At 39.7% G+C, this 24929-nt stretch overlaps 1 protein-coding gene across 1 annotated transcript in view; it reads left to right on the top strand.

The window, feature by feature from the left end:
- The first annotated feature begins 3937 nt into the window (after nt 1–3937).
- SELENOI (selenoprotein I) overlaps nt 3938–24929 on the top strand; it is a 39340-nt gene continuing 18348 nt past the window's right edge. Inside the window, exons 1-5 of the mRNA XM_019735345.3 lie at nt 3938–4120; nt 17569–17637; nt 18112–18220; nt 20086–20160; nt 23750–24012. Coding sequence (XP_019590904.2) covers nt 4064–4120; nt 17569–17637; nt 18112–18220; nt 20086–20160; nt 23750–24012 — 573 coding nt within the window. The 5' untranslated portion in view covers nt 3938–4063. The remainder of the gene's footprint in view (nt 4121–17568; nt 17638–18111; nt 18221–20085; nt 20161–23749; nt 24013–24929) is intronic.

The raw sequence follows: 24929 nt of genomic DNA, 5'->3' as shown, positions 1-24929 counted from the left end.
GCCGAGGATTGCCGAGGAGCCGAGCAGAGCCGAAGAGAGCAGAAGAGGAGAGCCGAGAGAGAGGAACAGAGTCGAGAGAGTGGAGAAGAGTCGTCGGTCGGTCGGTTGGTGGAAAAGCGGATGGCAGGTCGGCGTCCGGTGGGCCCAGCCTCCAGTGAGACCGTGGTGGTATGGCTCCCCTACCTATGGCTCAGTGGGTGTTCCTTGTTGGCCTCACCGTATCCTGTGTTCTTATGTGGGGAGCGGGACCAGAGACCCCGCAGGCCGCCCCGCATGACAAATGGCGCAGCGAGCAGGGTCTCCCGCACGACAATAGTTACTATATTGTTGACTATATTCCCTATGCTATACTTCACATCTTCATGACTACTTTGTAACTACCAATTTGTATTTCTTAATATCTTCACTTTTCTCACCCAGCCGCCCACACCCCTCCCATCTGGCAACCATTGGTTTGTTCTCTATGTCTATGAGTCTGTTTCTGTTTTGTTTATTTTCTTCTTTAGATTCCCCATATAAGTGAGATCACATGGTATTTGTCTTTCTCTGTCTGACTTATTTCACTTAGCACAATATCTCTAGGTCCATCCATGTTGTCGCAAAGAATAAGAGTTCATTCTTTTTTATGGTCAAGGAATATTCCACTGTAGACATGTACCACATTTTCTTTAGTCAATGGACTATTGATGGGTACTTAAGTTGCTTCCATATCGTGGCTACTGTAAATAATGTTGCAATGAACACTGGGGAGCGTATACCTTTGAATTAGTGCTTTGGATTTCTTTGGATAAATACCAAGAAGTTGAATTGCTGGGTCATAAGGTAGTTCTATTTTTAATTTTTTGAGGAACCTCTCTATACTGTTTTTCCATCATGGCTGCACCAATTTGCAATCCTACCAACAGTACACAAGGGTTCCCTTCTCTCCACATTGCCAACCCCTGTTGTTCATTGATTTATTGATGATAACCATCCTGACAAGTGTGAAGTAATATCACACTGTTTTAATTTGCATTTCTCTGATGATTAGTGACATTTGTTGAGCATCTTTTCATATGTCTATTGGTCATTTGTATGTTCTCTTTGAAGAAATGTCTATTAAGGTCCTCTGCCCATTTTTTAAATTGGATTGTTTTTTGGTGTTGAGTTGTATGAGTTCTTTACATATTTTGGATAGTAACCTCTTATTGGATGTATCATTGGTGAATATCTTCTCCCATTCAGTAGGTTGTCTTTTTGTTTTGTTGATGGTCTCCTTTGCTGTGCAAATACTTTTTAGTTTGATGTAGTCTCTTTTGTTTATTTTTTCTTTTGTTTCCCTAGCCTGAGGAGATATATCAGAAAAAATATTACTAAGAATAATGTCAGAGTTTACTGCCTATGTTTCTTCTAGGAATTTTATGGTTTCAGGTCTTACATTTAAGTCTTTAATCCATTTTGAATTTATTCTTATATATGGAGTAAGAAGGTGGTATAGTTTTAATTTTTTTTGCATGTATCTGTCCAGTTTTCCCAACATCATTTAATAGATTGTCTTTACCCCATTGTATATTCTTGCCTCCTTTGTCATTGATTAATTAACCATACAGGTATGGGTTTATTTCTGGGCTCTATTCTGTTCCATAGATCTATATGTCTGTTTTTATGCCAATAACAAGACGTTTTGATTACTATAGCCTTGTACAGTTTGCTATCAGGTAGCATGATACCTCCAGCTTTGTTCTTCTTTCTCAAGATTGCTGTGGCTATTCAGGGTATTTTATGGTTCCATATAAATTTTAGGATTATTTGTTCTAGTTCTGTGAGAAATGTCATTGGTATTTTGATGGGGATTGCACTGAATCTATAGATTGCTTTGGGTAATATGGACATATTAACGATGTCAATTCTTCCTATCCATGAGCACAGTATACGCTTCCATTTATTTGTATCTTCTTCAATGTTTTATAATTTTCTGAGTACAGATGTTTACCTCCTTGGTTAAATTTATTCCTCGGTATTTTATTTTTTTGGTTGCAATTGTAAGTGAGATTGTTTTCTTCATTTCTCTTTCTGATGGTTCTGATAATTATTGGTGTATAAAAATGCAACTGATTTCTGAATATTAATTTTGTGTCCTACTATGTTACTGAATTCACTTATCAGTCCCAATGGTTTTTTCTGTGGAATCTTTAGGGTTCTCTCTATATAGTATCATGTCATCTGTGTTATTTGTTGAATGAATGAATGTAAGGAACACAAGAGATTTTAAAATAACTACCCTTCATTTAGAAACCCAGAGAGATGGAGAAGTTCCCTTAGGAAATGGCTCTCTATACTGAAGACCTCATTTCATGGTGGTTCACTGTTTCTGAGCAGTGGAATTGCAGGTTTCTCCTGCTATCCGAAAATAGAGTGCTCCTATGAAAACTTTCATAAGCCAAAATAACCTAAAGTGAAGAACCAATCAACATTAATTTATATGGAAAAAATTTTTGAGTGCCCCCAGGCTCTCCAAACAACCAAAACATATCAAAGAACAGATAAAACCTAAAATAATACTAACATAATAGTAAAAGCAGTGCCATTTTCACTGCTTGGGGTGCATGCTGCCTCTGTAACAGCTTTTTGCAAAACAAATGCTAAATGCTGTTTTCGTTTTTTGTTTTTTTTTTTTCTCTGTAAAAAAGGACAATCCTGCTTGGATTCTTTCAGTTAGTGAAAACAAGTACAGTAAATCCTCACTTAGGGTCCTCCACTGGTTCTGCGACTTTAAGTGAAACCTACACGGAAACCAATGTTTCCATAGGCTAATTGATCTAAACAAGTGTTTAGTTCCTGTGGCATTTCATTGTTATAACCAAACACGATGAATGAAACGCTATTATTTGAGGACCTGCTGTACTAATGTAGACTTTTCCTAAAAGTGAAATGTCCTAATGGGAACTTTTGAAAATCCAGGGATACCTTGTAATGATCCTGGGTAGGTTAGGTCCTCTGAAAATTGATTTCCTAATTTGCAAAGTGGGGAAAATGCTTTCCACTTCATAGTGTTGTTATGGGAGTTGGTGGGAACGTATGCAAATTTCTACCGCACACAAGGCGCTTAATAAATGGTAGCAACTTTTACCGTTGTTACATTTTATTACAGATTGACACACACTAGCCGTTGATCTCGTGTTCTTTCTACAACTAACTGGGATCCAGTAATGTAAACGCACGTCTTTAAAACGCATTTAAAGACCCCTAGAGACTCAGACCACTGCTTTTATCTGGTCCGGAGACATTAGCAATCTTAACCTGGAAGAGTTTGACAGAGCCGAGTGTGGCGGGGCGGTCCAAGGTTCACAAACAATGCTGACCTGAGCGGTTTGTCTCTCGTGCCCTTTCACGCCCCTTTACCGACTGCAAAATGTCTCTCAGCGAGCCTCCCACCGGCTTTTCTTGTCAAATCATGTTTACTAAGCTCTGTGTGCAGCGCTCATGCCGGGAGCTGGAAGCCGGCTGAGCACAGACCTTTTTCCAGCCCTTTTGCGACTTGAGGGAACTAAACCCTCTTCCCTGAGGTAGTGCTGAACTAACTGGTTCGCATGCCATCACTCTAACCCTCAAGATTAAAAGGGTAGCCCCAAATCTCAACGAAGGATGAGATGCCACATAATCGTTGCCCTTAAACAGAGGCGGAAAAAAAAAAAAAGCCCCCTAGGCATCTGACCTTTCACCGCCCCCCTCGCCTTACCTCAGCTCACCAATTTTGACGCTAGCGAATGAAGCGACGCAGAGACCTGAAAGGCGGGACTTAGTGTTACCCTTTTCACGCTGATTGGATTGCGACGGGCGTGAGGGGGCGGGCCGCGTGAGCGAGCTAGCGACCCTCCCACGGTGGGCGGGGAGGAGTCGGGGCTGCGCTTGCGCGTTAGGCGGCGGAGGCGTGGTCGTGGCCGGTACGCATGCGCGGTGGGCGGAGCTCGCTTCTTTTAACATTGCTAGCCCAGTTCTACCATCCTTGCCTAGCCGGTGCTTGAGTTTCCACCGTTCATCGTGGATAGTTGCTGTCGAGGGGGCACTCGGTGTTCGGGTCGTCATGGCTGGTTACGAATACGTGAGCCCGGAGCAGCTGGCCGGCTTTGATAAGTACAAGGTAGCGCGGGCCCCGCGGACACCCCTCTCCCTCCTGGTCCCGGCCTCTCCCAGGCGGCTGAGGAGCTGGCGCGGTCCGTGTCACCTTGTGCCGCGTGGTTCCGGGCAGCCCTGGCGGGCGTTTTTCCGGGGGGTCCTGCCGAGTCCTGGGGCTTTGGGGTCGGGGTGCGTGGGAGCACCGTAGGCCCGCCCCCCCAGCTCGGCACCCTCCCGGAGGATCGCCTTTTCCTTCGGAGACCGTTCCGTGAGAATGGAGCGCCCGATTTCCCTTCGCTTCTTTACATTATTATTATTATTATTATTATTATTATTCCCCTGAGAGGTGATATAGTTCCCATCTATGGTGTCTTCATTGTGTTCATTTTAATGAAGTTTCTACCCGCCTCTCTTGTATACAACTTCAGAGATGGAGATGGGCATTTAGCAGGCGAGGCCCGGGAGAGGGAGTGACTGCTGAGGCCACACTGCTCATGCACCCACTTCTGCTCCCGGGAAAGAGGCTTCCTCAGCCGGAGTAGCTCGTGGCGCGTGGGCTGCCAGACGAAGGAAATGTACACAGGAAGGAACGGTGCAGTGGAAAGAGCGCGGGTTTTGGAGAGCGTAGAAACCTGAGACCAAACCTGACACCCAAATCGAACTGTTTGGCTTTGGGCTCTCCCGTGTAAAATGATTATAAAAATTTGAGAAGCACCGGGCACATAATGGGCCTCTAGTAAATGCTTCACTTCTCCTCCAAATCTGGTTCACCTTCATTACTCCCTTCTCAGCGAATGAGTTCTCTATCCATCCAGTTGTCCAAGTGCGAAATCTGGGTAGTAACCTTTCATCCTTGCTATTACCTGTGTGGCTTTCACTCCCGATTCCTCTTACCCCACCCACCAGCCGGTGAATCATCAGGTGCTCTAGGTACGTTCTATCATTTTTAGCCTGAACTAGAAGAGTGGTTTCGTTACCACGCTCTCCACATGTACGTCAAGTAATCTTTTTGTTTTAGAATAGTTTTAGAAAATTTTAGTATAGATTTACAGAAAAACTGTGAAGGTAGTAGAGAGTTCCCATATATTCCACACTCAGTTTTTCCCCTATTATTTACATCTTACATTTACAATGTATGTAATTACTTACATGTATGTACTTACTTAATTACTTACAATGTATATACTTACTTACTTACAAATGTATGGTACATTTGTCACAATTAATTAACCAATATTTACACATTATTATTAACTGAAGCCCATACTCTATTCAGATTGCCTTAGTTTTTACCTAAGGTTGTTTTTCTGTTCAGGATCTCATCCAGGACATAACATTACATTTAGTATCATGTCAGTCTCCCCTTGGCTGTGACAATTTCGCAGAGTTTTCATGTTTTTGTTAACCTCGATAGTTTTGAGATGTCCTGGTCAGGTATTTTTATTTTGTAGAATGTCCCTTAATTGGGATTTGTCTGTTTGTCTCATGAGTAGATGAGGGTTATGGGTTTTTGGGAGGAGGGCCACAGCAATAAATGCCATTCTCATAGTATCATATGAAGTGTACGTGCTGTCAACATGACTTGGTACCATTGATGTTGACTTTGATCACTTGGCTGAGGTCATGTTTGTAAGGTTTCTCCCCATAAAGTTACTGTCGTTGGAAGAAAGTTCCTCTCTTTGGGAGGAAGTTCCTATGCACAGCCCACACCTAAGGAGGAAGAGTTATGTTCTGCCTCCTCGAGGGCAGAGTATACATAATTTATTTGGAATTGTGCATGAAAGATTTGTCTTTTCTTCCCAATGTATATTTATTTATTCAGTCATTAATTTATATCGGTATGAGTTCATGCATGTTTATCTTATACTTTGGGTTATAATTCAATACTACCACCCACATGTTGCTCACCCACATTCACTTTTGCCCTTCTGGCCCTTTCTTTATGTTTCATAATGATCTTTAAAAACGTAAACATCTGGTCACATCACTTCCTTACTTGAAACCCTCCACTGTCTTCGCATAGCTCTTGGAATGAACTCCAGAAATTCATAACATGATTTACATGGTTCTGAGTGATCTGGTCCTTGTGTATGTCACCAGCTTCCCGTCATGCCACTCACTATCCATCCCTCCCGGCCTTAGCAGCCATCTCCCCCTCCTTTCCCGCCCCAGATCTTCAGTAATGTTATGGCTGCCAGGGAGGCAGCTCCATTCCCCATTTACATTCATCTTCGCGTCTTAAATGTTAATTCCTCAGAGAGCTGTTCCCTAGCTACCGCTTTCCTCTTAACTGTGCTCTCAGCACCCTCTGCTTCTTTATAGAATTAGTTTTCAGCGTGTCTCCCACTAGAAGGTAATGCCCAAGTGGTTAGACTTGTCTTTAGGATGACCGTGTCCGGAGCACCGTGCTACTGTGCGTGCTAGACACTCAATAAACATTTGTGGAATGAATGAATAACTGAAAAAGTCATAATGGGTTGTGTCTAACTGGAATTGGAAAAACTAAGGGACCTGAGAATGTCGCATGGTGTATTCCTCTGCTTTCAAGTAATGTTGTGCTATACCGTTTTGAATTGAGATGCTATTGACTTGTCTTAAAATTGTAAGTGGAAAAAAGTTCCAGAGTCTTGGTAACCCAGGCCAGGGCTTTACCACTTTCATTAAAGGGTATTAACACAGATAACCTCCTGTTTTGCCTTAAGCTCTACCCCTTTTCTGTTATCTGTTTTGCACTGTAAATATTGACATATAAAACTTTTCTTCCTTACTAGGATCTAGCTTTCTGGGTAAGTGTTCATAGAATAGCTGTTTCATTTACAGCAGTGTCTGTAATAGCGAGTCTACTTTTCCTTATAACTAGTCTTCTCTAGATTGATATTTCCAACTAGATAGGTGTCCTCATTTACAGGAAATTAGGGTGTGCTTTTCTGTTCCTATTTTCCCCCCTTCTGTCATTTGACTCACTTCCTGTGTCTGACAGGAGATTTCCTATCATCCTGGAAAACAAAGGTCAATTAAGCAACCCTCCAATGTTTACTAAAATATAGTTTGTTGATGTTCTTTTGGTTATAATGAGACTTCTTTTTTAAAAAAGGGGAGGGCACAAATTTATTTCTTCTTGTAGAGGGTTCCTTACTCATTACTATGTTCGTATTAAAAAATAAGAATCTCAAATATATGGTGATGAAAGGAGAACTGACTCTGGGTGGGGAACACACAATGGGATTTATAGATGATGTAATACAGAATTGTACACCTGAAATCTATGTAATTTTACTAACAATTGTCACCCCAATAAATTGAAAAAAAAAAAAAAAAAGAATCCGAAGGTGTCTAAGGGAAAAATATGTGTGGTCAGTTTTACTGGAATGTGAATCCCACCTAGAGACCTTTCCTTCCTGAAGATCACACATTCCCATTGTGTGGTCTGTGACAGTCAGTACTTTATAAATGCTTGTTGAATTAAAACAGCTTTACCCATAAGTGAGTAAAGACTCAAAACACTCAAAAGAGCTTTTTCATCCCTGATGTAACCCTGTATAGTACAGCAAAGAGATTTAGAAAAAAATTGACACTATAAAAGCAGCTGATAGCAAAGTTACTTTTAAACTAGTTTAATTTCTTTATCTTCCCTAGAGGTACATCTGAGAGCTACAGTTGGAAACCTGGCAGTTATTCAGAATAACTGCTGAAAGGGGTGACACGTAGAGTGGTCATTAGGTTTCTGTAGTGAGAAACTGTAATACAGTTGATTTTCAGTACAGAAGAAAGCATGGGATAGATTCTGTTATATGCTCCCTTAACATTGTGTTCTCTTTTGCGTTACCACCGTTTTATTAAACTGTGAAATAATTAGTGTCTGCCCTCTCTTTTAGGATATGAGCTCTGCGAGGTCATGGCTTGTAGGTGTCTTGTTCGCCATGACCAAGGTCCAACACATGAATGGAGTGGGCACTCATCATATATTTATTGAAGGAATGAAACTGTAAAAGAATATAAACCATTGTGGAAGTATGGTAAAAGGAGCTGTGTGTCTCCTGAATATCAGAAGGATACTTTTGTATTTTGAATGTGAAAATAGCAGGAGTTTAACTACGGTTGTTCTCTGTTACTTGTTACAGACAATTAATTATAGTGACGGATTTCACCTCCATGAGGCTTATTCTTCCCCTACCTATCTTTTCTTTGGGCAGGCCTGGCAATTTAAGGGTGGCAACTTAATGGACAGATCTTTGTAGTTGAATTTTCCCACTTATCTAAGGGTGAAACTTCCATTGTGGTTTGCCTAATCTGACCTAGGGAAAGCATAGTTTCCATTGATAGTGTAGCAGCTCGTTTCAAATTGTATCATTTTGCTTCAGAGAGGAAGTGTTCTGTGAAATAATCTTGTTTGGTTCCAAGAATATAATGTTATGATGAGTTGTTTCTGCTATTATGGTAATTTAACTTGGCTGTCAATAACAACCTGAGTTTAGGAATGGTGATCATTGTGAATTCATTAGTGTTGCAATTAAGGATGTGAAGAGAGACTGTGCGTCTTGATGGTAATGCTGAAGAACTAGAATCTGGCCTTCTCCCTAACTGGTTCATACAGTTTGGTTTTGTTTATTCAGTAAGCATTTATTGAGCGCTCATTCTGTGTCAGGGGTAGCATTGAGGCTGCAAAAACTAAGTTAGGCTAAAATTCCTGCCTTCAAGGGGCCCAGTTTGGTGGCATATGGACAAGTACATATAACTAAACATATAGTTACATGTGTATAACTATTTTGGAAATAGTTATACATAGTTAATAAATGCAGTTAGCTAAGTGCTGGGTGCTATGGGAGAGGAGAAGGAAGCAGCTCCGGGTGGTGAGGGTGAGAGATGAGGAAGGCCTCAGAGAGGGGAGGGAGGAGGACACAGAGCTCAGTCTAGAAAGGAAGGCTGAGTAGGCCCCGATATTACCAAGTAAAGGGGAGAAAAGCCCTTAGAGAACAAGACAGCAACACAGTGCAAAGGCGTGGAGGCCTGAGAGCATATTCTCTGGGAACCACAAGAAGTTAGATGTTCAGGCATAAGGGTGGAGTAGCCGATGAGACTGGAGAGGGCGCAGGGCCCTGAAAGAGGGGGATGATTTGATGGAAAGGACTCTGGATTTTACCCTGTAGCTCAAGCATTTCTGTTGTCCGAGGACTAGCACCAGAAGCCCCTGGAGAAAGGGTTTCAATGGCAGATTCCTCGGCCCACTTTGGGAGGTTCCGATGAGTTAGATTGCCGTTATCTGCAGGTTAAGTACCGCAGGCGGTTCTCAGGGACACTGTAGTGCATAGGTTTTGGGGAGGCACTTAGGAGGTTTAAACAGGATCAGATTTTAATTTTAGGGAGCTCACCTGGACTTGTAAAAAACATGGTGGTGGAGGTGAGGGTGAGCTGGAGGTCTCTTAGGGTCCTCTGCATTAAACTGGGTAAGACGTGAGGGAGGTCCGAGTCTAAGCATTGGGGCTCAGAGGGGGGGTTGGGGATTCTAACGATGCAGCTCACAGCTGGTTAACCTGCCCCCTGCATTTGGCCAGCAGATATGTTCAGTTTGGCCCACACCTGCACTTCTCTTGAGAAACCAGAATATTGGACAACATCAGTCCTGAACTTCTCTTGACAAGAATCCCTTGAAGGTGACTAGAGCTTGTCTTCTTTAATTAAAGAAGGTTATCTGTTCTCTAGATGGCTGTTTCCTGACCAGTCCATAGGCGTCATGCAGGTCTGCTGAGTGCAGTGCACCTGCCTCATCCCTGTGGACATTAGGGTTTGTGATCCTTGATTTAAGATTTTAAATTGACAGAGCGAGGTGACTGAGTAGCTGGAGGGGGTGGTGTGGGGACCAGGGGATGAAGATGGGGAGGAGTCTGGCATGACTCAGGTTCTGGTGGGATGATTGGGTGAAGAGAGGTGGCAGTCACGGAGGTAAAGGTTTTATAAAGCATTAACTTTGAAAAGTTACCCTTGGTAGCAGTAGCACCGAACCTTTGTTGAGTCAAAAATTTAACTATCTTGATAGCTCAATGAGGAGGTATGACCCATATCTCATGAGTCACCAAACTCATGAGAGTTTGATCCTTACAGAAGCACAATTATAATTCAAATGATAGATGATGCTGATTCTGACAGGATAACAGTAATCTTTTGTGAGGGTCACTACTCTTGGACAGGTCCACGGGAAGGTGTGGGTTGTGGACTTGGAATTAAAACAAAGAAAACTTCTTGTTCTAACGAAGTATCATTTTTGCATAAATTGCCCTCCGTTAAAGGACTATTTCTGTAATGAGTTCAAAGATTAGGCCACTTTCCTCCTGCTCCTTGAGCCACAGCAGAAGCATGAGAAATTCTTGATTTTTCGATTTTCACTTACTATGATTGCAGGCTGATTGCAGTATAATATGTTTATTATGGCATTTTCTAGATGTCTTAGTTAATTCAAGCATAACTTATCTTTACTTGTGCTTTGGTCTCCTTGAATAGATTCGAGGAAGGGGCCTCTCCCATCTGTAAGTACATTAGGAAGGCTTGGAAAGCATTTTGGTGGTCTGAGATAAAGATTTACAAATGTCTCAGAATTATTTTTGCAGCTGGCAGAGACAGAGGAGTCTTTCAGAAGGAGTGAAAGAGGGCTGGATAGGAAACTTCTGCAGAGGGAGAGGGAGAGATATTTAGTGGCGAAGAGAAGGTTACATTTTTAGGTGCTATTTTGGAAGAACCATCTTGAATTGGTTCTTTTACTACACTCTGAAATATCACTTCACTGATGATGGCTTGTTTTCTACCTGCTGTAATGCTTAAATATTAAGAACTTTGCTGAACAAGAATTTGTCCAGTGCATAAGGGAGCGTTAGGGAAAGGTGTTCTAGTGATGGGAATTAAGGCACGGAGACTCGGAAGACCATACTAATAGAGGTGCAAGGAAGCGGTGGGTGTGTGAGGCCAGGCTGAGCCCAGTGAGCTCAGGGAAGGCAACTGCGAGAGCAATATCACCGGAAATATTGAATAATAATAATGGTAACGATAGCAAACATTTAGATAGCATTTACTATACGCCAGGCTTTACATCTATTATCTCATTTAATATTCACAAGTGCCTTGTGAGGTAGAGGTCCTATTATTTCCCCGACATTACTGAGACACAGAGAGTTTAGATAATTTGCTCAAGGTCCTAAGTTGAGGTTTGAACCTAGGCATCCTGGGTTCCGAGTCCACGTTCTTCATGCTCTGCTGCCTCTTGAATCTAAGGGTGACATATGAACTCTGCCTTACAGTTACTGGGTGTTTTGTATAAGATACAGAAACATTAGAATAAAGACCTTCAGTATCATGCTTAATTGGATTTGTGTCTGTTTGCAGATGGGGACAATAGATAGTAAAAAAGAATTGATTTGATTTGTCTTCCCCCAGTTTTAAATTATTAGTAGGGGCAAGGAAGTGGGCTTGTATGTGCTGGTCTTACATCTAGTTGAGTGTTAAGAACATCTTATTACTATGAGCTGTGATTGAGATAAAAGGCTTTTGACTAAATAGTTAGCTTTGGTACTGATGTTAAGTTAAAAAGAACCCACATACTAGCTCTGTGATCTCGAGCAGGTAACTTATTCTCACTAACCAGGTTTCCTGATCTGTGAAATGGGCTCATAGGATCATTATCAAAATGGAATGAGTTAGTAGTTGTAAACTGCCAGGCACATAGTGCAGTGTTAGTGTTAAGTAAATAAAAAATAATACTTGACATTTGTGCTTCCCCGCTTGTGAATATTAGCTAGCATATAACATTAGATGGACATACCCACGGCTCAGGAAGCAATACCACGAGAAAGTATATTTTAGGGAAGGAAGTTAAGGGCGGCAACTTAATAGACAGATGGAAAGAGTAACTAAGAAGCCTGTGACTAGCTTGGGTCCCACCGATCGTTTTTGACTTCAGATTTCTTCCTCTATTTAATCACGTATAATAAATAGTCCAGCAGTCAGAGTAAGTAAATTTTCTCAAACACCACTCTCCTACTTAAGAATCTGCAGTGCCTCCCATGTGTTTATCATAAGTTAAGTACCCAGATTCCTCAGCAAGGATTTCAAGTTCCTTCATTGAACGCCCTCGTCCTTTTGTTTTATCTCCTCATCTCTCCTTCAAGTTTATTACAGACTAAGTCTAGCGAGCAAACCTGTCTGTCCTCCTGGCCTGCTTGTTCTTGTCTCATTTTTCTAGCTCTTCTCCAGTCTTCTCTCACCACCATCTCTGAATTCCTAGCAGATGTAGGTGATGGTATGTACTGACAGGAGAGCTCACTGTCTCCTGAGTCATGTTCTCTGTGGGTGCAGTACTTGACGTCTTGTAAGCACTTTAAGAAACTTGATTTTTATCCTGGGGTTAATAGAACCCCCTGCCCCCATTTCATTTTAAGTTTAGATTTGGTGTTTTTATATCATAGATTCTTATAGCTACCTTGCTTTTTACTCCTAAAAACAGTTGATGTTGCACTCAATAATTTTGGAAATAATTTTTAAAAATCAGAAACGTCATTTTGACTTTGCTTACATCTGAATACTTGCAGTTTGTGAATTATTATTGGCTTGTACTCAAGCCACATTTTATGGGCTTCCACAGTTAACTAAAAGATGTGTTATAGGTATAAAGTTTATATTTCAGATGAGTAAAAATCATTTATATCAAAAATCATTTGAGAGTAAGAGTCCTATTCTCATACTGATTAGAAGACAAAGCAAGGGAAATCTGCTGGTTATAGATAGTTGATGGTATAGATAGTTGTCTTCTCCTCTGTTAGGACTCAGCTCTGGTCTCTCCTCCTTAGAGACTCGGTTTTCTCTGGCGCTCCCTGACCCCTTCGCCTCATGCACAGCACCCTCTTTATTTCCTTCACAGTTTTATCACAACTTTATTACTTGTTTTCTCGCTTATCATCTGTTTCACACTAGACTGTAGAGTTGGTGAACACAGGAAACATTTTGGTCTTGCTCACCATTTTCTTCCCAGTGGCTTAGTGCCTGGCAAAATCATAGGCATTCAATCCGAAATATTTATTGTCCTTCTCAATGAATGAATGAAGAATGAATTCTGCTTTATTTTTTTGTACTATAGTAAAAAAAAAAAAGTTTTGAAACTTTCTAATTTGACAAAATGCTAAGATAATTCTGATTTCAGTAAGAGTTTATGAATATCTTTTCTTCTGGGCAAGATAGAATAATTGCTGTATGTGACAGTATAGCATTGTATACCCAAATAAAAATGATTAAATGTAGTAATAGCAATCTTGAGGGAAATGTTTAGAAGCTCTTCCTTGATCAGCATTTTTACAGAGACTTTAAGTGAAGGCATTATTGACATGACAGATTTGCATGCTGCGAGTTTTGGGAGGCATAGCTGTTACGTTGGGTAACCAAGTCTGAACCTGAAGAGATCTGGAGGAGATAGAAAGATGAGTTGAGTCTATCAAGATGAAATGTGAAAACAGTAAATGTAGAGTCTTACACTTAGGTTCCACTAGTCAACCTCATATTCGCATGGAGAAGGATGGCTTAGCAGTCGGTGTAAGAAAGGCCTGAGGGGTTCAGATGACTGTGAAGTTGTGTGTAAGTCGGCAGTATGATTTTGTTGCCGCAGGAAGTTCATAATCTGTTGAGCAGCAGAGAAATAAGTTATTGGGGAAGAGGGGTTTATAGTCACGTTTCGTTCTACTTGGTGCCCACTTGAGATGCTCCTTTTGCCCTGGATCAGACTTTTGAGTTGGTTTAACAAATTGGATCGTCTGGCGCACAAGTTGTCAAACTGTTTGTGACAGAGACCAGAGGGCCTGCAAAGCCTAAAATATTTACAGTCTGGCCCTTTACTCAAAAAGCCTTCTAACCTCTGGTCTAGGGAACTAAATGTACTCGTAGGTGATGAAGGAAATTGAAACGATGGCGAAAGAGGGGCAACAAAAGGAATGGGATATTTAACCAGGTGAAGACAAGATTTAGGTGTGACAGGGAGAGTTATCTTCAGCCAATTGAAGAACTATTTTTTGGACGGAAAATTAGACCCGTGTCTGCTTAACTTTATAAAGGCCAAAGAAAACAGGATAGAAAAATAAAGGGCAAGCAGAAGATTTTGCTAGTATATAGAAAAATTGCTTTACCTTGGATTGGGTTGCTTCTGGAAGTTGTGAGGTTCCTTGCAAGTAGAGGCATTTAAAAAGAGGCCAGGTGTCTGTTTTACCTATTCTCATAGATGAGGGGCAGGCACGCAAGAATTAGATATCTGCTGAATGCTCTTGTGGTTCTGAGGTTTTGCCGTGGAAGGATTCTCCCAAACTCAGGCTGTGGTCCTTAAGCATTTCTCCAAGGCACTAGCTTAGTCTGGCCCAGGAGATGGGAGAGTCACGCAAGTCACAGTAGGCCTGCGCAGTGGATAATCCACTTGGTCAGGTAGTCTGGAGTATAGCAAAACATCATTGCAATGGAAAATAAAAATATATTTAACAAGCATTAACATGTAACCTAAACCTAGTTTAACACCTTTAAAAGTTTATGTTTTACTTATTTTCTTACGTATGTGGAAAGTTTGAATCATTCTTTCTTCCTGTTGATTCACAAGACAGTTTCAAGTTCCTTTATACCAACTGATAAGTGACCTTAAAAAATACTCAGGTGTAAGGCTAAAGTTCAGAGTGTTCTTTAGGTGTATTGTTTGCTATCTTTTGCAACCTCATATTGATCTTTCTTGCTATACTTGAGCTCATCGGCTATTATTAAACATAAAAAACCATTTCGGCAAACTGACCTTCTTGTACTTAGTTCTACATTCTTTTCATACTTCTTCTACTGGTCTCCTGAAATAGGGATTTAGAGTTAAAACTTCAGAATTTACCGTATTTTGCCATGTAGAATGCACTCCCATGTATAATGCACACCCATGTTTTTAGGCCAAACTTTTAGCGAAAAAAAATCTCTTGTTTTAATTTTCCAATAATTTTTGTAAAAATATTAGCTAGGTTGCTAGCTCCCGCCTAAAGCGTATGAAGAGGTATGTCGCGCTGTTCACCCTGTGGTGTCTTATCAAGTTTGAGTCACTTACTCTGTGGACAATAATATGTCACTCTTTGTTTCATTTCATTGAACCGTTGGCCGAAATTACTTTTGTTGCAAGTTTGTTGTAAATTCAACAAAACCGGTTATCGTATTCCAGGGTATTATTTTGCATATGGATATTGTTATTGATTTCTAGAGTTACCCTTTTAACTCATAAGCATAAAAAAAGACTTAAAACTTTTATTTAGATGTGGAATTAGTCCTACCCATGTATAATGCTCATCCTTATTTTTTCCTCACAAATTTGTGCAAAAAAGTGCACATTATTCACGGCAAATATGGTAAAAAGTGGAGCTTTTCAAATCAAAATACCATCAGTTTGAAGGACCTTCTTTCAGATCTTGAGTCAAATTATGGAAAGCTGTTGAATGAGACTCATTCAGCAAACATTTGAATTAAGAGCATTGCACTGTGTATATCGTATTAGCTATTGGTGTGATGTCTTAAACTGTTTTCTTCTGATTTGGACTTCGTACATCTTTTGTACTTTGCAGTCGATGGTGAACTTGAAACGTGTGGCTTTCCCATTTATCTGACCTGCTGACTTGATCTTGCGGGTCTGGGCGCAGGCTTTTGTGAACTGGAGGAGGCCAGGGCCCTCCCATCCTGTCGTCGGCAGCCTTTAGGGGGTCATATTGGTTCCAGTCCGCAGGTCTGAAGACTTAAATTCAGGCAGTCGTGTCAGTTGAGGACTCGTTAATTCTGCAGAAGTTCAGATGTAGTGGTATCTGTTATGTGGGAAAGCTTTGTAGACTGTAGCGAACCTGCAGGTAAAAGTTGGTTTTGGTAAGAACGATATAATACTCATTTAATATAAGTAGGCTTCTGCTGAGAGCCTGGGTGCAGCTACACAGCTTCTAACTCTGGCCAGCAGAGGCGAAGCGCGTTCTCCCTCACCATTTGCTTCCCACTGTCTATCTCACATCTTTTGTTCACATTATCCCATTTCATTCAGAATGGGTTGGAAATAAGGAGGCACTCAGGCATGGGGTCTGGTTAATGAACATTTGACTTACCACTTAACTCTCTTTGCTTGCAGTATTTTAAATTATGTCTTTTTACTGTTTTATTCCATCATACTTGTAAGTTTTGAAACACTGATGAGAAAACATTTCCTACATACTCATAAGACATTCAGGAAGAAATTTTAATCTTTAATTACGATTTTTAAAAAAAATTGGATACTCAAATGCTTACTACTTATTTTATATACATACCAAGCATAAAGGGGAAACACCATCGAAACTTTTTTCAAATGTTTAACTACTATGACACGGTTTAAATGTCAGCTGGATGAATTAGATAATATTCCCACTCCTTGAGGGTGGGAATTGCCGCTTACCAATTTTGTATCCCTTCTTTTCCACCCCTAGTGGAGTGCTTCCGACATGCTAGGTACTCCAGTGTGTGTGTGTTTGATGAGTAAGTGACCGACATCATTCTTAAAATTTTATATATTTAAATACTTGTTAAACTTCCCTTTGAATTTTTACTAAATAGCTCAAAAATTGGGGAGTAAACTTACAGAACCCTAATCTGTTGCCTTCCTTTGCTTATTTATGTAATCCATTTTCTGCTGTAAAGGGATCAGTCATTCTTTTGGTGTTCAAAACACATTTAATAATAACATCTAATACTTATATAGTACCCTGTTTCCCCACAAATAAGACCTAGCCAGACCATCAGTTCTAACGTGTCTCTTGGAGCAAAAATTAATATATATTATATTATATAAGACCTGGTCTTCTATTATAGTAAAATAAAACTGGGTCTTATATTAATTTTTGCTCCAAAAGATGCATTAGAGCTGATGGTCTGGCTAGGTCTTATTTTCGGGGAAACATGGTACTTACTGTAGGCCAGATACTGTTCTAAGCACTTAACATATATTATTAACTTGTCTAATACTTATGGTAATTCTTTGAGGTAAAGGTCATCATCCCCATCTTGCAGGTGAAGAAACTAAGGCAGAGACGTAAAGTGACTTGCCCAAGGTCACACAGCTAGTAAGAGCATTAGTAATGGTATCTAGAGGTAAAACAACTGGATTCCTGGAGTTTGAGAGAGATGAAGGAAGTTGAAAAGGTATATGATCAATGTGCATATCACTAATCCTGTATGGTGAGAACTTGTAAGCAATATAGATTTTTCTACTGAAACATGATAATGTTATAGAAGTTGATTAACAAAATATCTCGCTATGCTTTACAGTCTTTGCTCCATTTATATTGCTCCTCTAGTTTCATTGTTTCCTGTAAATTGACATATTTTCCAGGTTATTTTTGTATTATTTTCATTTAAGAAATGTTGTTCTGTTTGCTAGTGTGCAAGGATTAACACTGAATATTTTCTTTCATTTCTTAACAGTACAGTGCCGTGGATACCAGTCCCCTCTCTCTCTATGTCATGCATCCATTCTGGAACACTATAGTAAAGGTAAGATGATTCATAGACATGCACTTATGTTTTCGTAAGTTTTAAATATTGTAAACTATTTTATGGAGTGTTATGGACGCAACTGTCAGTTTAATAAGGTATCTAGAGAAACTACCCTTTCCATCCTCCGAAGCGAAACTTAGTTACATAACTTTTCGTTTATCTTATTGTTGAAATCTGAGTTTATACTCTGGAAATTACAATTTTGTAAAATGCCCTTTTAAATTTTCTAAAATAAGTATAATGTTATGACTATAAAAGTTTATTGATTATATAATTATTTAAAACACAGACTAGAAAGAAGTGCTTATTTGTATTAACTAGAGATTGTGGTTTACATTTTAGTATAAGTAATTCCTGTATATGATCTTTTAAATGACAACTTTTAGTATAACTTAAATTTGTATGTTGTGATGTGTAATGGACAGAGAGATTCCTCTACTTTAATTATTTTGTAATTATTTTGAAAAATAGGTATTTCCTACTTGGCTGGCTCCAAATCTGATAACCTTTTCTGGCTTTCTGCTGGTTGTATTCAATTTTCTACTTATGGCATACTTTGATCCTGATTTTTATGCTTCAGGTAAGGTTATTACTTTTAATTTAAAATGTTTAAATAGAGAAAAATGAGATATGGTTATTTTCTGGTTCTATTAAGATGCTTGTATTTCTGAAAAGTTTTGGATATTGTAAGGGTATGTAAAATGTCAGAACTGGGTATAAAAGCTGTGTTTTCACAGTCTGTTACATATGTTTCCATTAAGTTCTAGACACCAATTTGGCTATTGAATTTAGATATGCTGTCTAAAAAGCATGAGGTTTTGGTAAAGAATAATTGGATTTATAAGACAGAGAGTAAGAACTGCAGAACTCCCGGAAGATGACAATAAGCAGAGCCCACCTACCTACCAGATTCAGAGTTATCCCTCCCCTTTTTCTAGTTACGAAAGAAAAATCCCATTTTCTAAAGAAAATATGTCTCATTCCCCCTGCTTAGCATCCTTTCTTGCTTATAACTCCTAATTTCCTCTAAAAATGTTTCCTAGACCTTAAGTATTTAACAGAAGTCTGGATCCTTATTGGGGAAGAGAGGAATGAAGCACTTTTGGAGGCAGTTTTCAGCCTGTTCCTGCCTCGGTCTCCAGTGTCTTCTCCTACTCCCAGCTTCTGCCCCAGGCAATAGGAGTGAATCTGGGGTGTATTTGGGATGGGGGTGGATGGTGGGAGACGGCTTATTTTTATCACTCATCCAGTTGATGGAGTTGAGCAGGATAGAAAGATGGAGGTATGAGTATTTTTTTGTATTCTGAGTTAGAACATATTTTTCAGTAAGAATACTTGCAAATGATGTATTCAGGAGTTTTACTAGGATAGTTCATCCGTGTTCTTGGTTCAACAGACTTTTGTGAACTGATCTGGAGAAATAAATACTCACTGACAACATTGTTTTTGTAGGAAAATTCAGAGTTTTAAACACTTAGGCGTTTTGCTATTACAGAAATTCTGGATATTGAAACTATATACTTGTATATGCCTAACTTTTTATCAACTGAAATTTTTAGCCATTGCTTCTGCACATGTAATAAAATAGTAATCGAAGATCATAAAGTACCACATGAATAAAAAGTAGAGTTAAATTTCATTAAGCATGGTTTTGATATGAAGTATTTCTTTAAGTTTGTATTAATCCTCAGGATAACCTTTGTACCTAGAAATATTATTTTCTCTGATTAAATAAGATTATGTACTTATTTTTACTTCAGAGAACTAAAAAATATGTAAATACTGTATATATTTTCCCAAATCATAGAACTTGAAGGACCAGATCAACCATCTAGTCCCAATATATTTGGAAAATGGAAGACTTGAGAGGTTAAATGACATATTCAGATCACAGTGCTTATTGGTTACAGAGCCAGGACTAGAACCCAGGCTGCTGATTCTTAGTTGTTCTGTCTTAGGGGAAAAAGTGAGACCCAGACTTTTCAGAATGATTCTGATGCCCAAATCATCCAGTTGAGGTAACCTATCTATACCCAGATCAAAAGGTCTTTTGTTTAGCTAATTAATAATTTAATATACTAACAAACAATACATGTTTGTACTATTATCATAAACAATGAGAATCGGATTAAACATAAGTATTTTTTAAATTCCAAAAACATTAGGCACACAAGTAATTTTGAAGTAAAGATAAACAATCTTAAGTAATAATTAAAGATCAAAATAAATGCCTATTGTTGAGGAAGGGTTGGGCAGTTATGTCTTTTTATTTTCCCAGAGTTTACTGATACATTTTAATATTTACCTCTGTTTGCTCTCAAAATACATTGTAAAGTACTGTAACTTCTATTTAATAAATAGAAACTTCTTTCATTGGCAGTATATGCTGTGGTAAGAACAATTGTACTTAGATTGCATTAAACTCTGGGTTGCTTTCCTTTGCAGCGCCAGGTCACAAGCACGTACCTGACTGGGTTTGGATTGTAGTGGGTATCCTGAACTTCGTAGCCTACACTCTTGGTAAGAAGTCGGCAAATACGCACCTTAGTCACTGGCTGGTGAATCCATGTGCAAGGATAGCCACCACTAAATTAACATTTTCTTCTATGCTTAATTCATTTTAACTAGGTTTTATTAATATCCTGTTCAATTTGATAAGTGTGTTTTTGAGTTTCTCTATGAAAAATACCATCATTTATTGCTAGGGATTGAAAGGATAAGATAGGAGAGCAAACTACCCCTTGTGGGCCGAACCGGCCTGTGGCCTATATTTGTAAGTAAATTTTTATTGTGACACAGCTATGTTCATTTTTTTACATATTGTCTGGGGCTGCTTTCCTGCAACAAAAACAGAGTGGAGTAGTTGCCAGCAGAGATCATATGGCCCAAGAATGCCTAAACTATTTATTACCTGGCCCTTTACAAAACATATTTGCCAACTCATGGAATAAGACATCATTTTTGTCAAGTTTGGGAAGCATTACTGACATAAAATTACTGCAGAATGCTGACAGAGATGCGATAATAGAGCACAGTGGGAGAACAAAGAAGACGTGATCAGTTCCTATTTGGTGGAAGGGGTGGCCAGGGAAGCCTGCTGAGCGAGGCCACTGTCTGTTGTGCCAAGAATGCTTTTCATTGTCTACATGGCTTGTTCTGCATTCTCTTTGTGTCCTTCCCTGCTTTGTTTTTCTCTGTAGCACCTAAAATCATATGACCTATTATCTGTTTGCCTGCCTACTTATTTGTGTCTGCCTGCTATAAAATGTAAGTTTCTTGAGGGTGGGTACTTTGTGTTTTTTTTCCACTGCTGTGTACCCAGTATTTAGAACATAGTAGGCACTCAGTATGTTGTTTTTAAATGCCTGTGACCTGACTTCAAGCAACCTGACTTCAAGTTGCTTCGATCTCTTCAGATAGAAATGACGTGCACTCATAAAACCAGTATAATCTGGTACATGGTTAAATGCTGACCCGGTGGATGACCAGAACTGTAAGAGTTTAGGGAATGAAGAATGTGAAGTCTAGAAGAATTAGGGAAAAGCTTAGTTATATAGTTAGGCAGAGGCTTTTGTGCATTTGTTACTAAAGATGAGAAGCTTTTAAAATTCTGCTATTTGGTTGCAAAGGACTGCAGGAGGAATAGGGAAAAGGTGCGGGTGGCCTCTGACTTTTAACAGAATATCAACAGAGCTTCTTATATACTGTGTCATCTACCTATTTGAGTGCCACAATTTTGGCAAAAATCCTGACTTAACTGTTTGTTGCAAAACTTGCCTTGAACTCACTTGAGGCAATTTATAATCTTTATTCTAAAGTGACTATTCTCACATTTTGCTGCAGAAATATTAACATGTTTGATCATTGGGTTCTGCTCTGGGTCCTACGGGGTTTTTTTCATAATCTGTGCACTACCTTTCTTAATCATTCTGAAACAGTTCCAGACCCTGGACTTGTGGAGCTGTAATGAGTTCAGTGAGAAGATGCACAAAACACAATTAATATGTCATTCATGAATTTAATGTTTGTGATAACTGCACAGGAGTTGCCCTGCAAATAGGAAATGAAGCCAGCAAATAATGAGAAATGACTTAGGAAACATTTTAGCTACTTAAGGGCAGAAAAGTTCCCAACCTTACATAGCAATCTGCAGTCTTTGGGCAGGAGTCTGGGGTTCATCCTTTCATATATCCCTTTAACAGTACTTTGCAAGGCCGTCTTTGCCACAAACTGAGCTGGGCACTGGGATAATACTGTGGGGAGCAAGGTAATACTAGGATGAGCAAGAAACAGAAATTATAGGAGTTTTTAATTCCTTAAATCTGGATCTTTACAGTTAGTCTAATTCTATTCACTTAGTTAACAAAACTGTTTCTTTTGGTGAGAAATTTTTATAATTCAGACTTCCTTTTTAACTGGGTTTTACCATTCCTTCCTTCCTTCTCTCCTTCCCTCCCTCCCTCGCTCCCTCCTTCCTTTTCTCCCACTCTCTCCCCTTCTCTCTTTCTCTCCTTCCTCCTCTCCCTCTCCCCTTCCTTCTTCCTCTCCCCAGGCTCCTGTTTCTGCCCCTAAATGAAGGTGTTCCACTGTGCTTTATCCTTAGCTTTCTCTTTCTCTTAATTCCCTTGGTAATTCTGATTCTTAACACTTACGATGACTGCCGTGTTTATAGCTAGCCCTTATTTGTCCTCTGAGTTGCTGCTAATAAGGACCCTTGGGTTGAGTTGCTTGACATTACCACGTGGATATCCTGCTAACACTTCAGTTTCAGCCTCTGACATTATACTGAGCATGTTCTCTGTCTGTCTTGCTCCTGCTGACTTCCTTATTTCTGTTAACTCTACCCCTCTCTTAGTTACCCAGATGGGAAACTGGAGATGGTCTTCTGGTCCTGCGGCCTCACCTCTTACCTTTTTGCTCCCTTGTCGATTTTGCTTACTTAATATCTCACCTGTCTCCAGCTTTTCATTCATATTGCATTCCATCTCCGTTTTTGCTGACTAGTGTCCCTTTTCCAGCCTGTCATTTACGCGGATGTCAGGTGAATATTTCTGAAGCACTTCATGGATGTGTCACTCTTGTCACTCCCCTACTCAGATACTTTTAGTAGCTTCTCATACTCCCTAAAACTTTTAAATTGGCTCACACTTCCCTTCTAGCCTCTTTATACTGCCCTCTTCACATACTGTTTCTAGTCAAACTAAACTACTTGGCTTTCTCTGCACATGGCATGTGCTTTTCCATCTCGGTGTTTGTGCTGAGAGCACGCCCTCCTCTTGAAATGGCATACTCTTTTATCTCTTATCTTCTGAAATCCATCTCATTCTTTATGTCCCCACTCAGATGTCCTCTTGTCTGGAAAGCCATTTTAGATTATCTGAAGAGAACCTGTCCCTTTTCTATACCTGTCCCTTTTATGGTTTGTGATATATCATATCTTTAATTATCATGTGTTTTCTCTTTTCACAATTGTATACACCCGAGGGCACAAACTTAGTTTATTCTAAGCTTCTTGTAATCTTCACAACATCAAGAATAGTGAAATTACACACTTTCAATAAATTTAATTCTTCCATTTACTGACACTATGTGCAAACCTTTTCTGAAAGCACTTAAAATGTTGGAGGCAGTGTATCTATAAAGAAGTGACTGTAATATCAAACAAGATGAAATAGGTCTTATGACTGAAGTACATACAGAGGGTTTCTGGATCCTAGAGCAAGGAGTGGTTAGATAAAATAATGAATAACTATTGACTATTTCCTGGAGACTTAAGAATTTGTGGCTAGTGGAACAACTCAGTTGTTAGGCAGATTTAGAGAAATTCAGAGTCCAACTAGACTGCTTCTTTGTCAGATCTAAAATTGACACCATTCAATGTAATATAAATTTTGATTTTTTTATTAAACTTTGAGAAATTCCAGATTTTATTTCTGAAATCTTTGAGTTGTAGGCATTAAAGGTTAGATTTTTATAATATTGGCTGGAGCTATTGTTTGTTAACTTTCCTGTGATATGCTGATTTGTTTTGTTCTCCAGTTTATTGAAGAAGACTTTCTCCATGCTGGTGCAGATATTGACCTTTTCCTGTGATATGTTTTTGTTGCAGATGGTGTAGATGGAAAGCAAGCCCGCAGAACCAATTCCAGCACCCCCTTAGGGGAGCTTTTTGACCATGGCCTTGACAGTTGGTCATGTGTTTACTTTGTTGTAACTGTGTACTCCATCTTTGGACGAGGATCGTCTGGTGTCAGTGTTTTTGTTCTTTATATCCTGCTGTGGGTTGTTTTGTTTTCTTTCATCCTGTCCCACTGGGAAAAGTATAACACAGGGATTCTTTTCCTGCCATGGGGATATGACATTAGCCAGGTGGTAAGTATATGTTTTACCTTAAATTTTCAGTGTTGCATGAACTTGGGGGGAAGTTTTTATCATTCTCTATTGCCCTTAAGCTTTTTGGATTTGAACTGATGTGAGTTTTTTAAAAAAATTCTTTTTATTTTATATTATTTTTACTTATTTATGGAAAATTTCAAACATACAAAAGTAGAGAGAATAGTGTAGTGAACCCTTATGTACCTGCTACTTAGCTTCAGCAGTTATCCACACATGGCCAGTCTAGTTTCATGTATACCTTTTTTCACCCCCTCCCAATTATTTTAAAGGAAATTCCTGACTTTATGTGATAAATATTATACTGTATATCTAAATGGTAAGAGCTCCCCCCCCTTGCATCTCCTCCCGCCCACTTCGATTAAAGCCGTCGTTTCTCAGTCTAATTGTATAGGACACAGCTCCCTGGCCCATGCTGGTATTATGAGCTTTTTGCTCCCACTGGCTGAGGCAATCAGTCACCAGTCGTCGGCCCCTCACAGCAGCTCACAGCAGCTCTCGCCGGCTGCTGGCCGCTCACACTGGCTACTGGACACTCATGGCAGCACATGGCAGCACTCAGCAGCCCATGGTAACTCACGCCAACCTCCGGCTACTCACGGCAGCCCAGCTCCAGGCCCAGCTGTTGATCACAATCTTAACTGTAGAGGGCACAGCTCACTGGCCCATGTGGGAATCGAACTGGCGACCTTGGCGTTAGGAGCATGACATTCCAACCACCTGAGCCACCAGGCTGGCCCAAGAGCTCTTTTTAAAAAACATAAACTCAATGCCATTATCACACCAAAAAACGGACAGGTTCTTAATGTTAATAAATATTCTTTCATTTGAACTGTTGATTTTATAAAGAAAGATATGCATATATAATTGTTGGCTTTTTGTCTTAGTCGCCAGCT

The sequence above is a fragment of the Rhinolophus sinicus genome, chromosome 2 (assembly GCF_057876585.1).
Source record: "Rhinolophus sinicus isolate RSI-liver-muscle chromosome 2, RSI-T2T, whole genome shotgun sequence".
Classification (NCBI taxonomy): Eukaryota; Metazoa; Chordata; class Mammalia; order Chiroptera; family Rhinolophidae; genus Rhinolophus; species Rhinolophus sinicus.
This window is presented reverse-complemented; position numbering and strand designations above follow the sequence as displayed.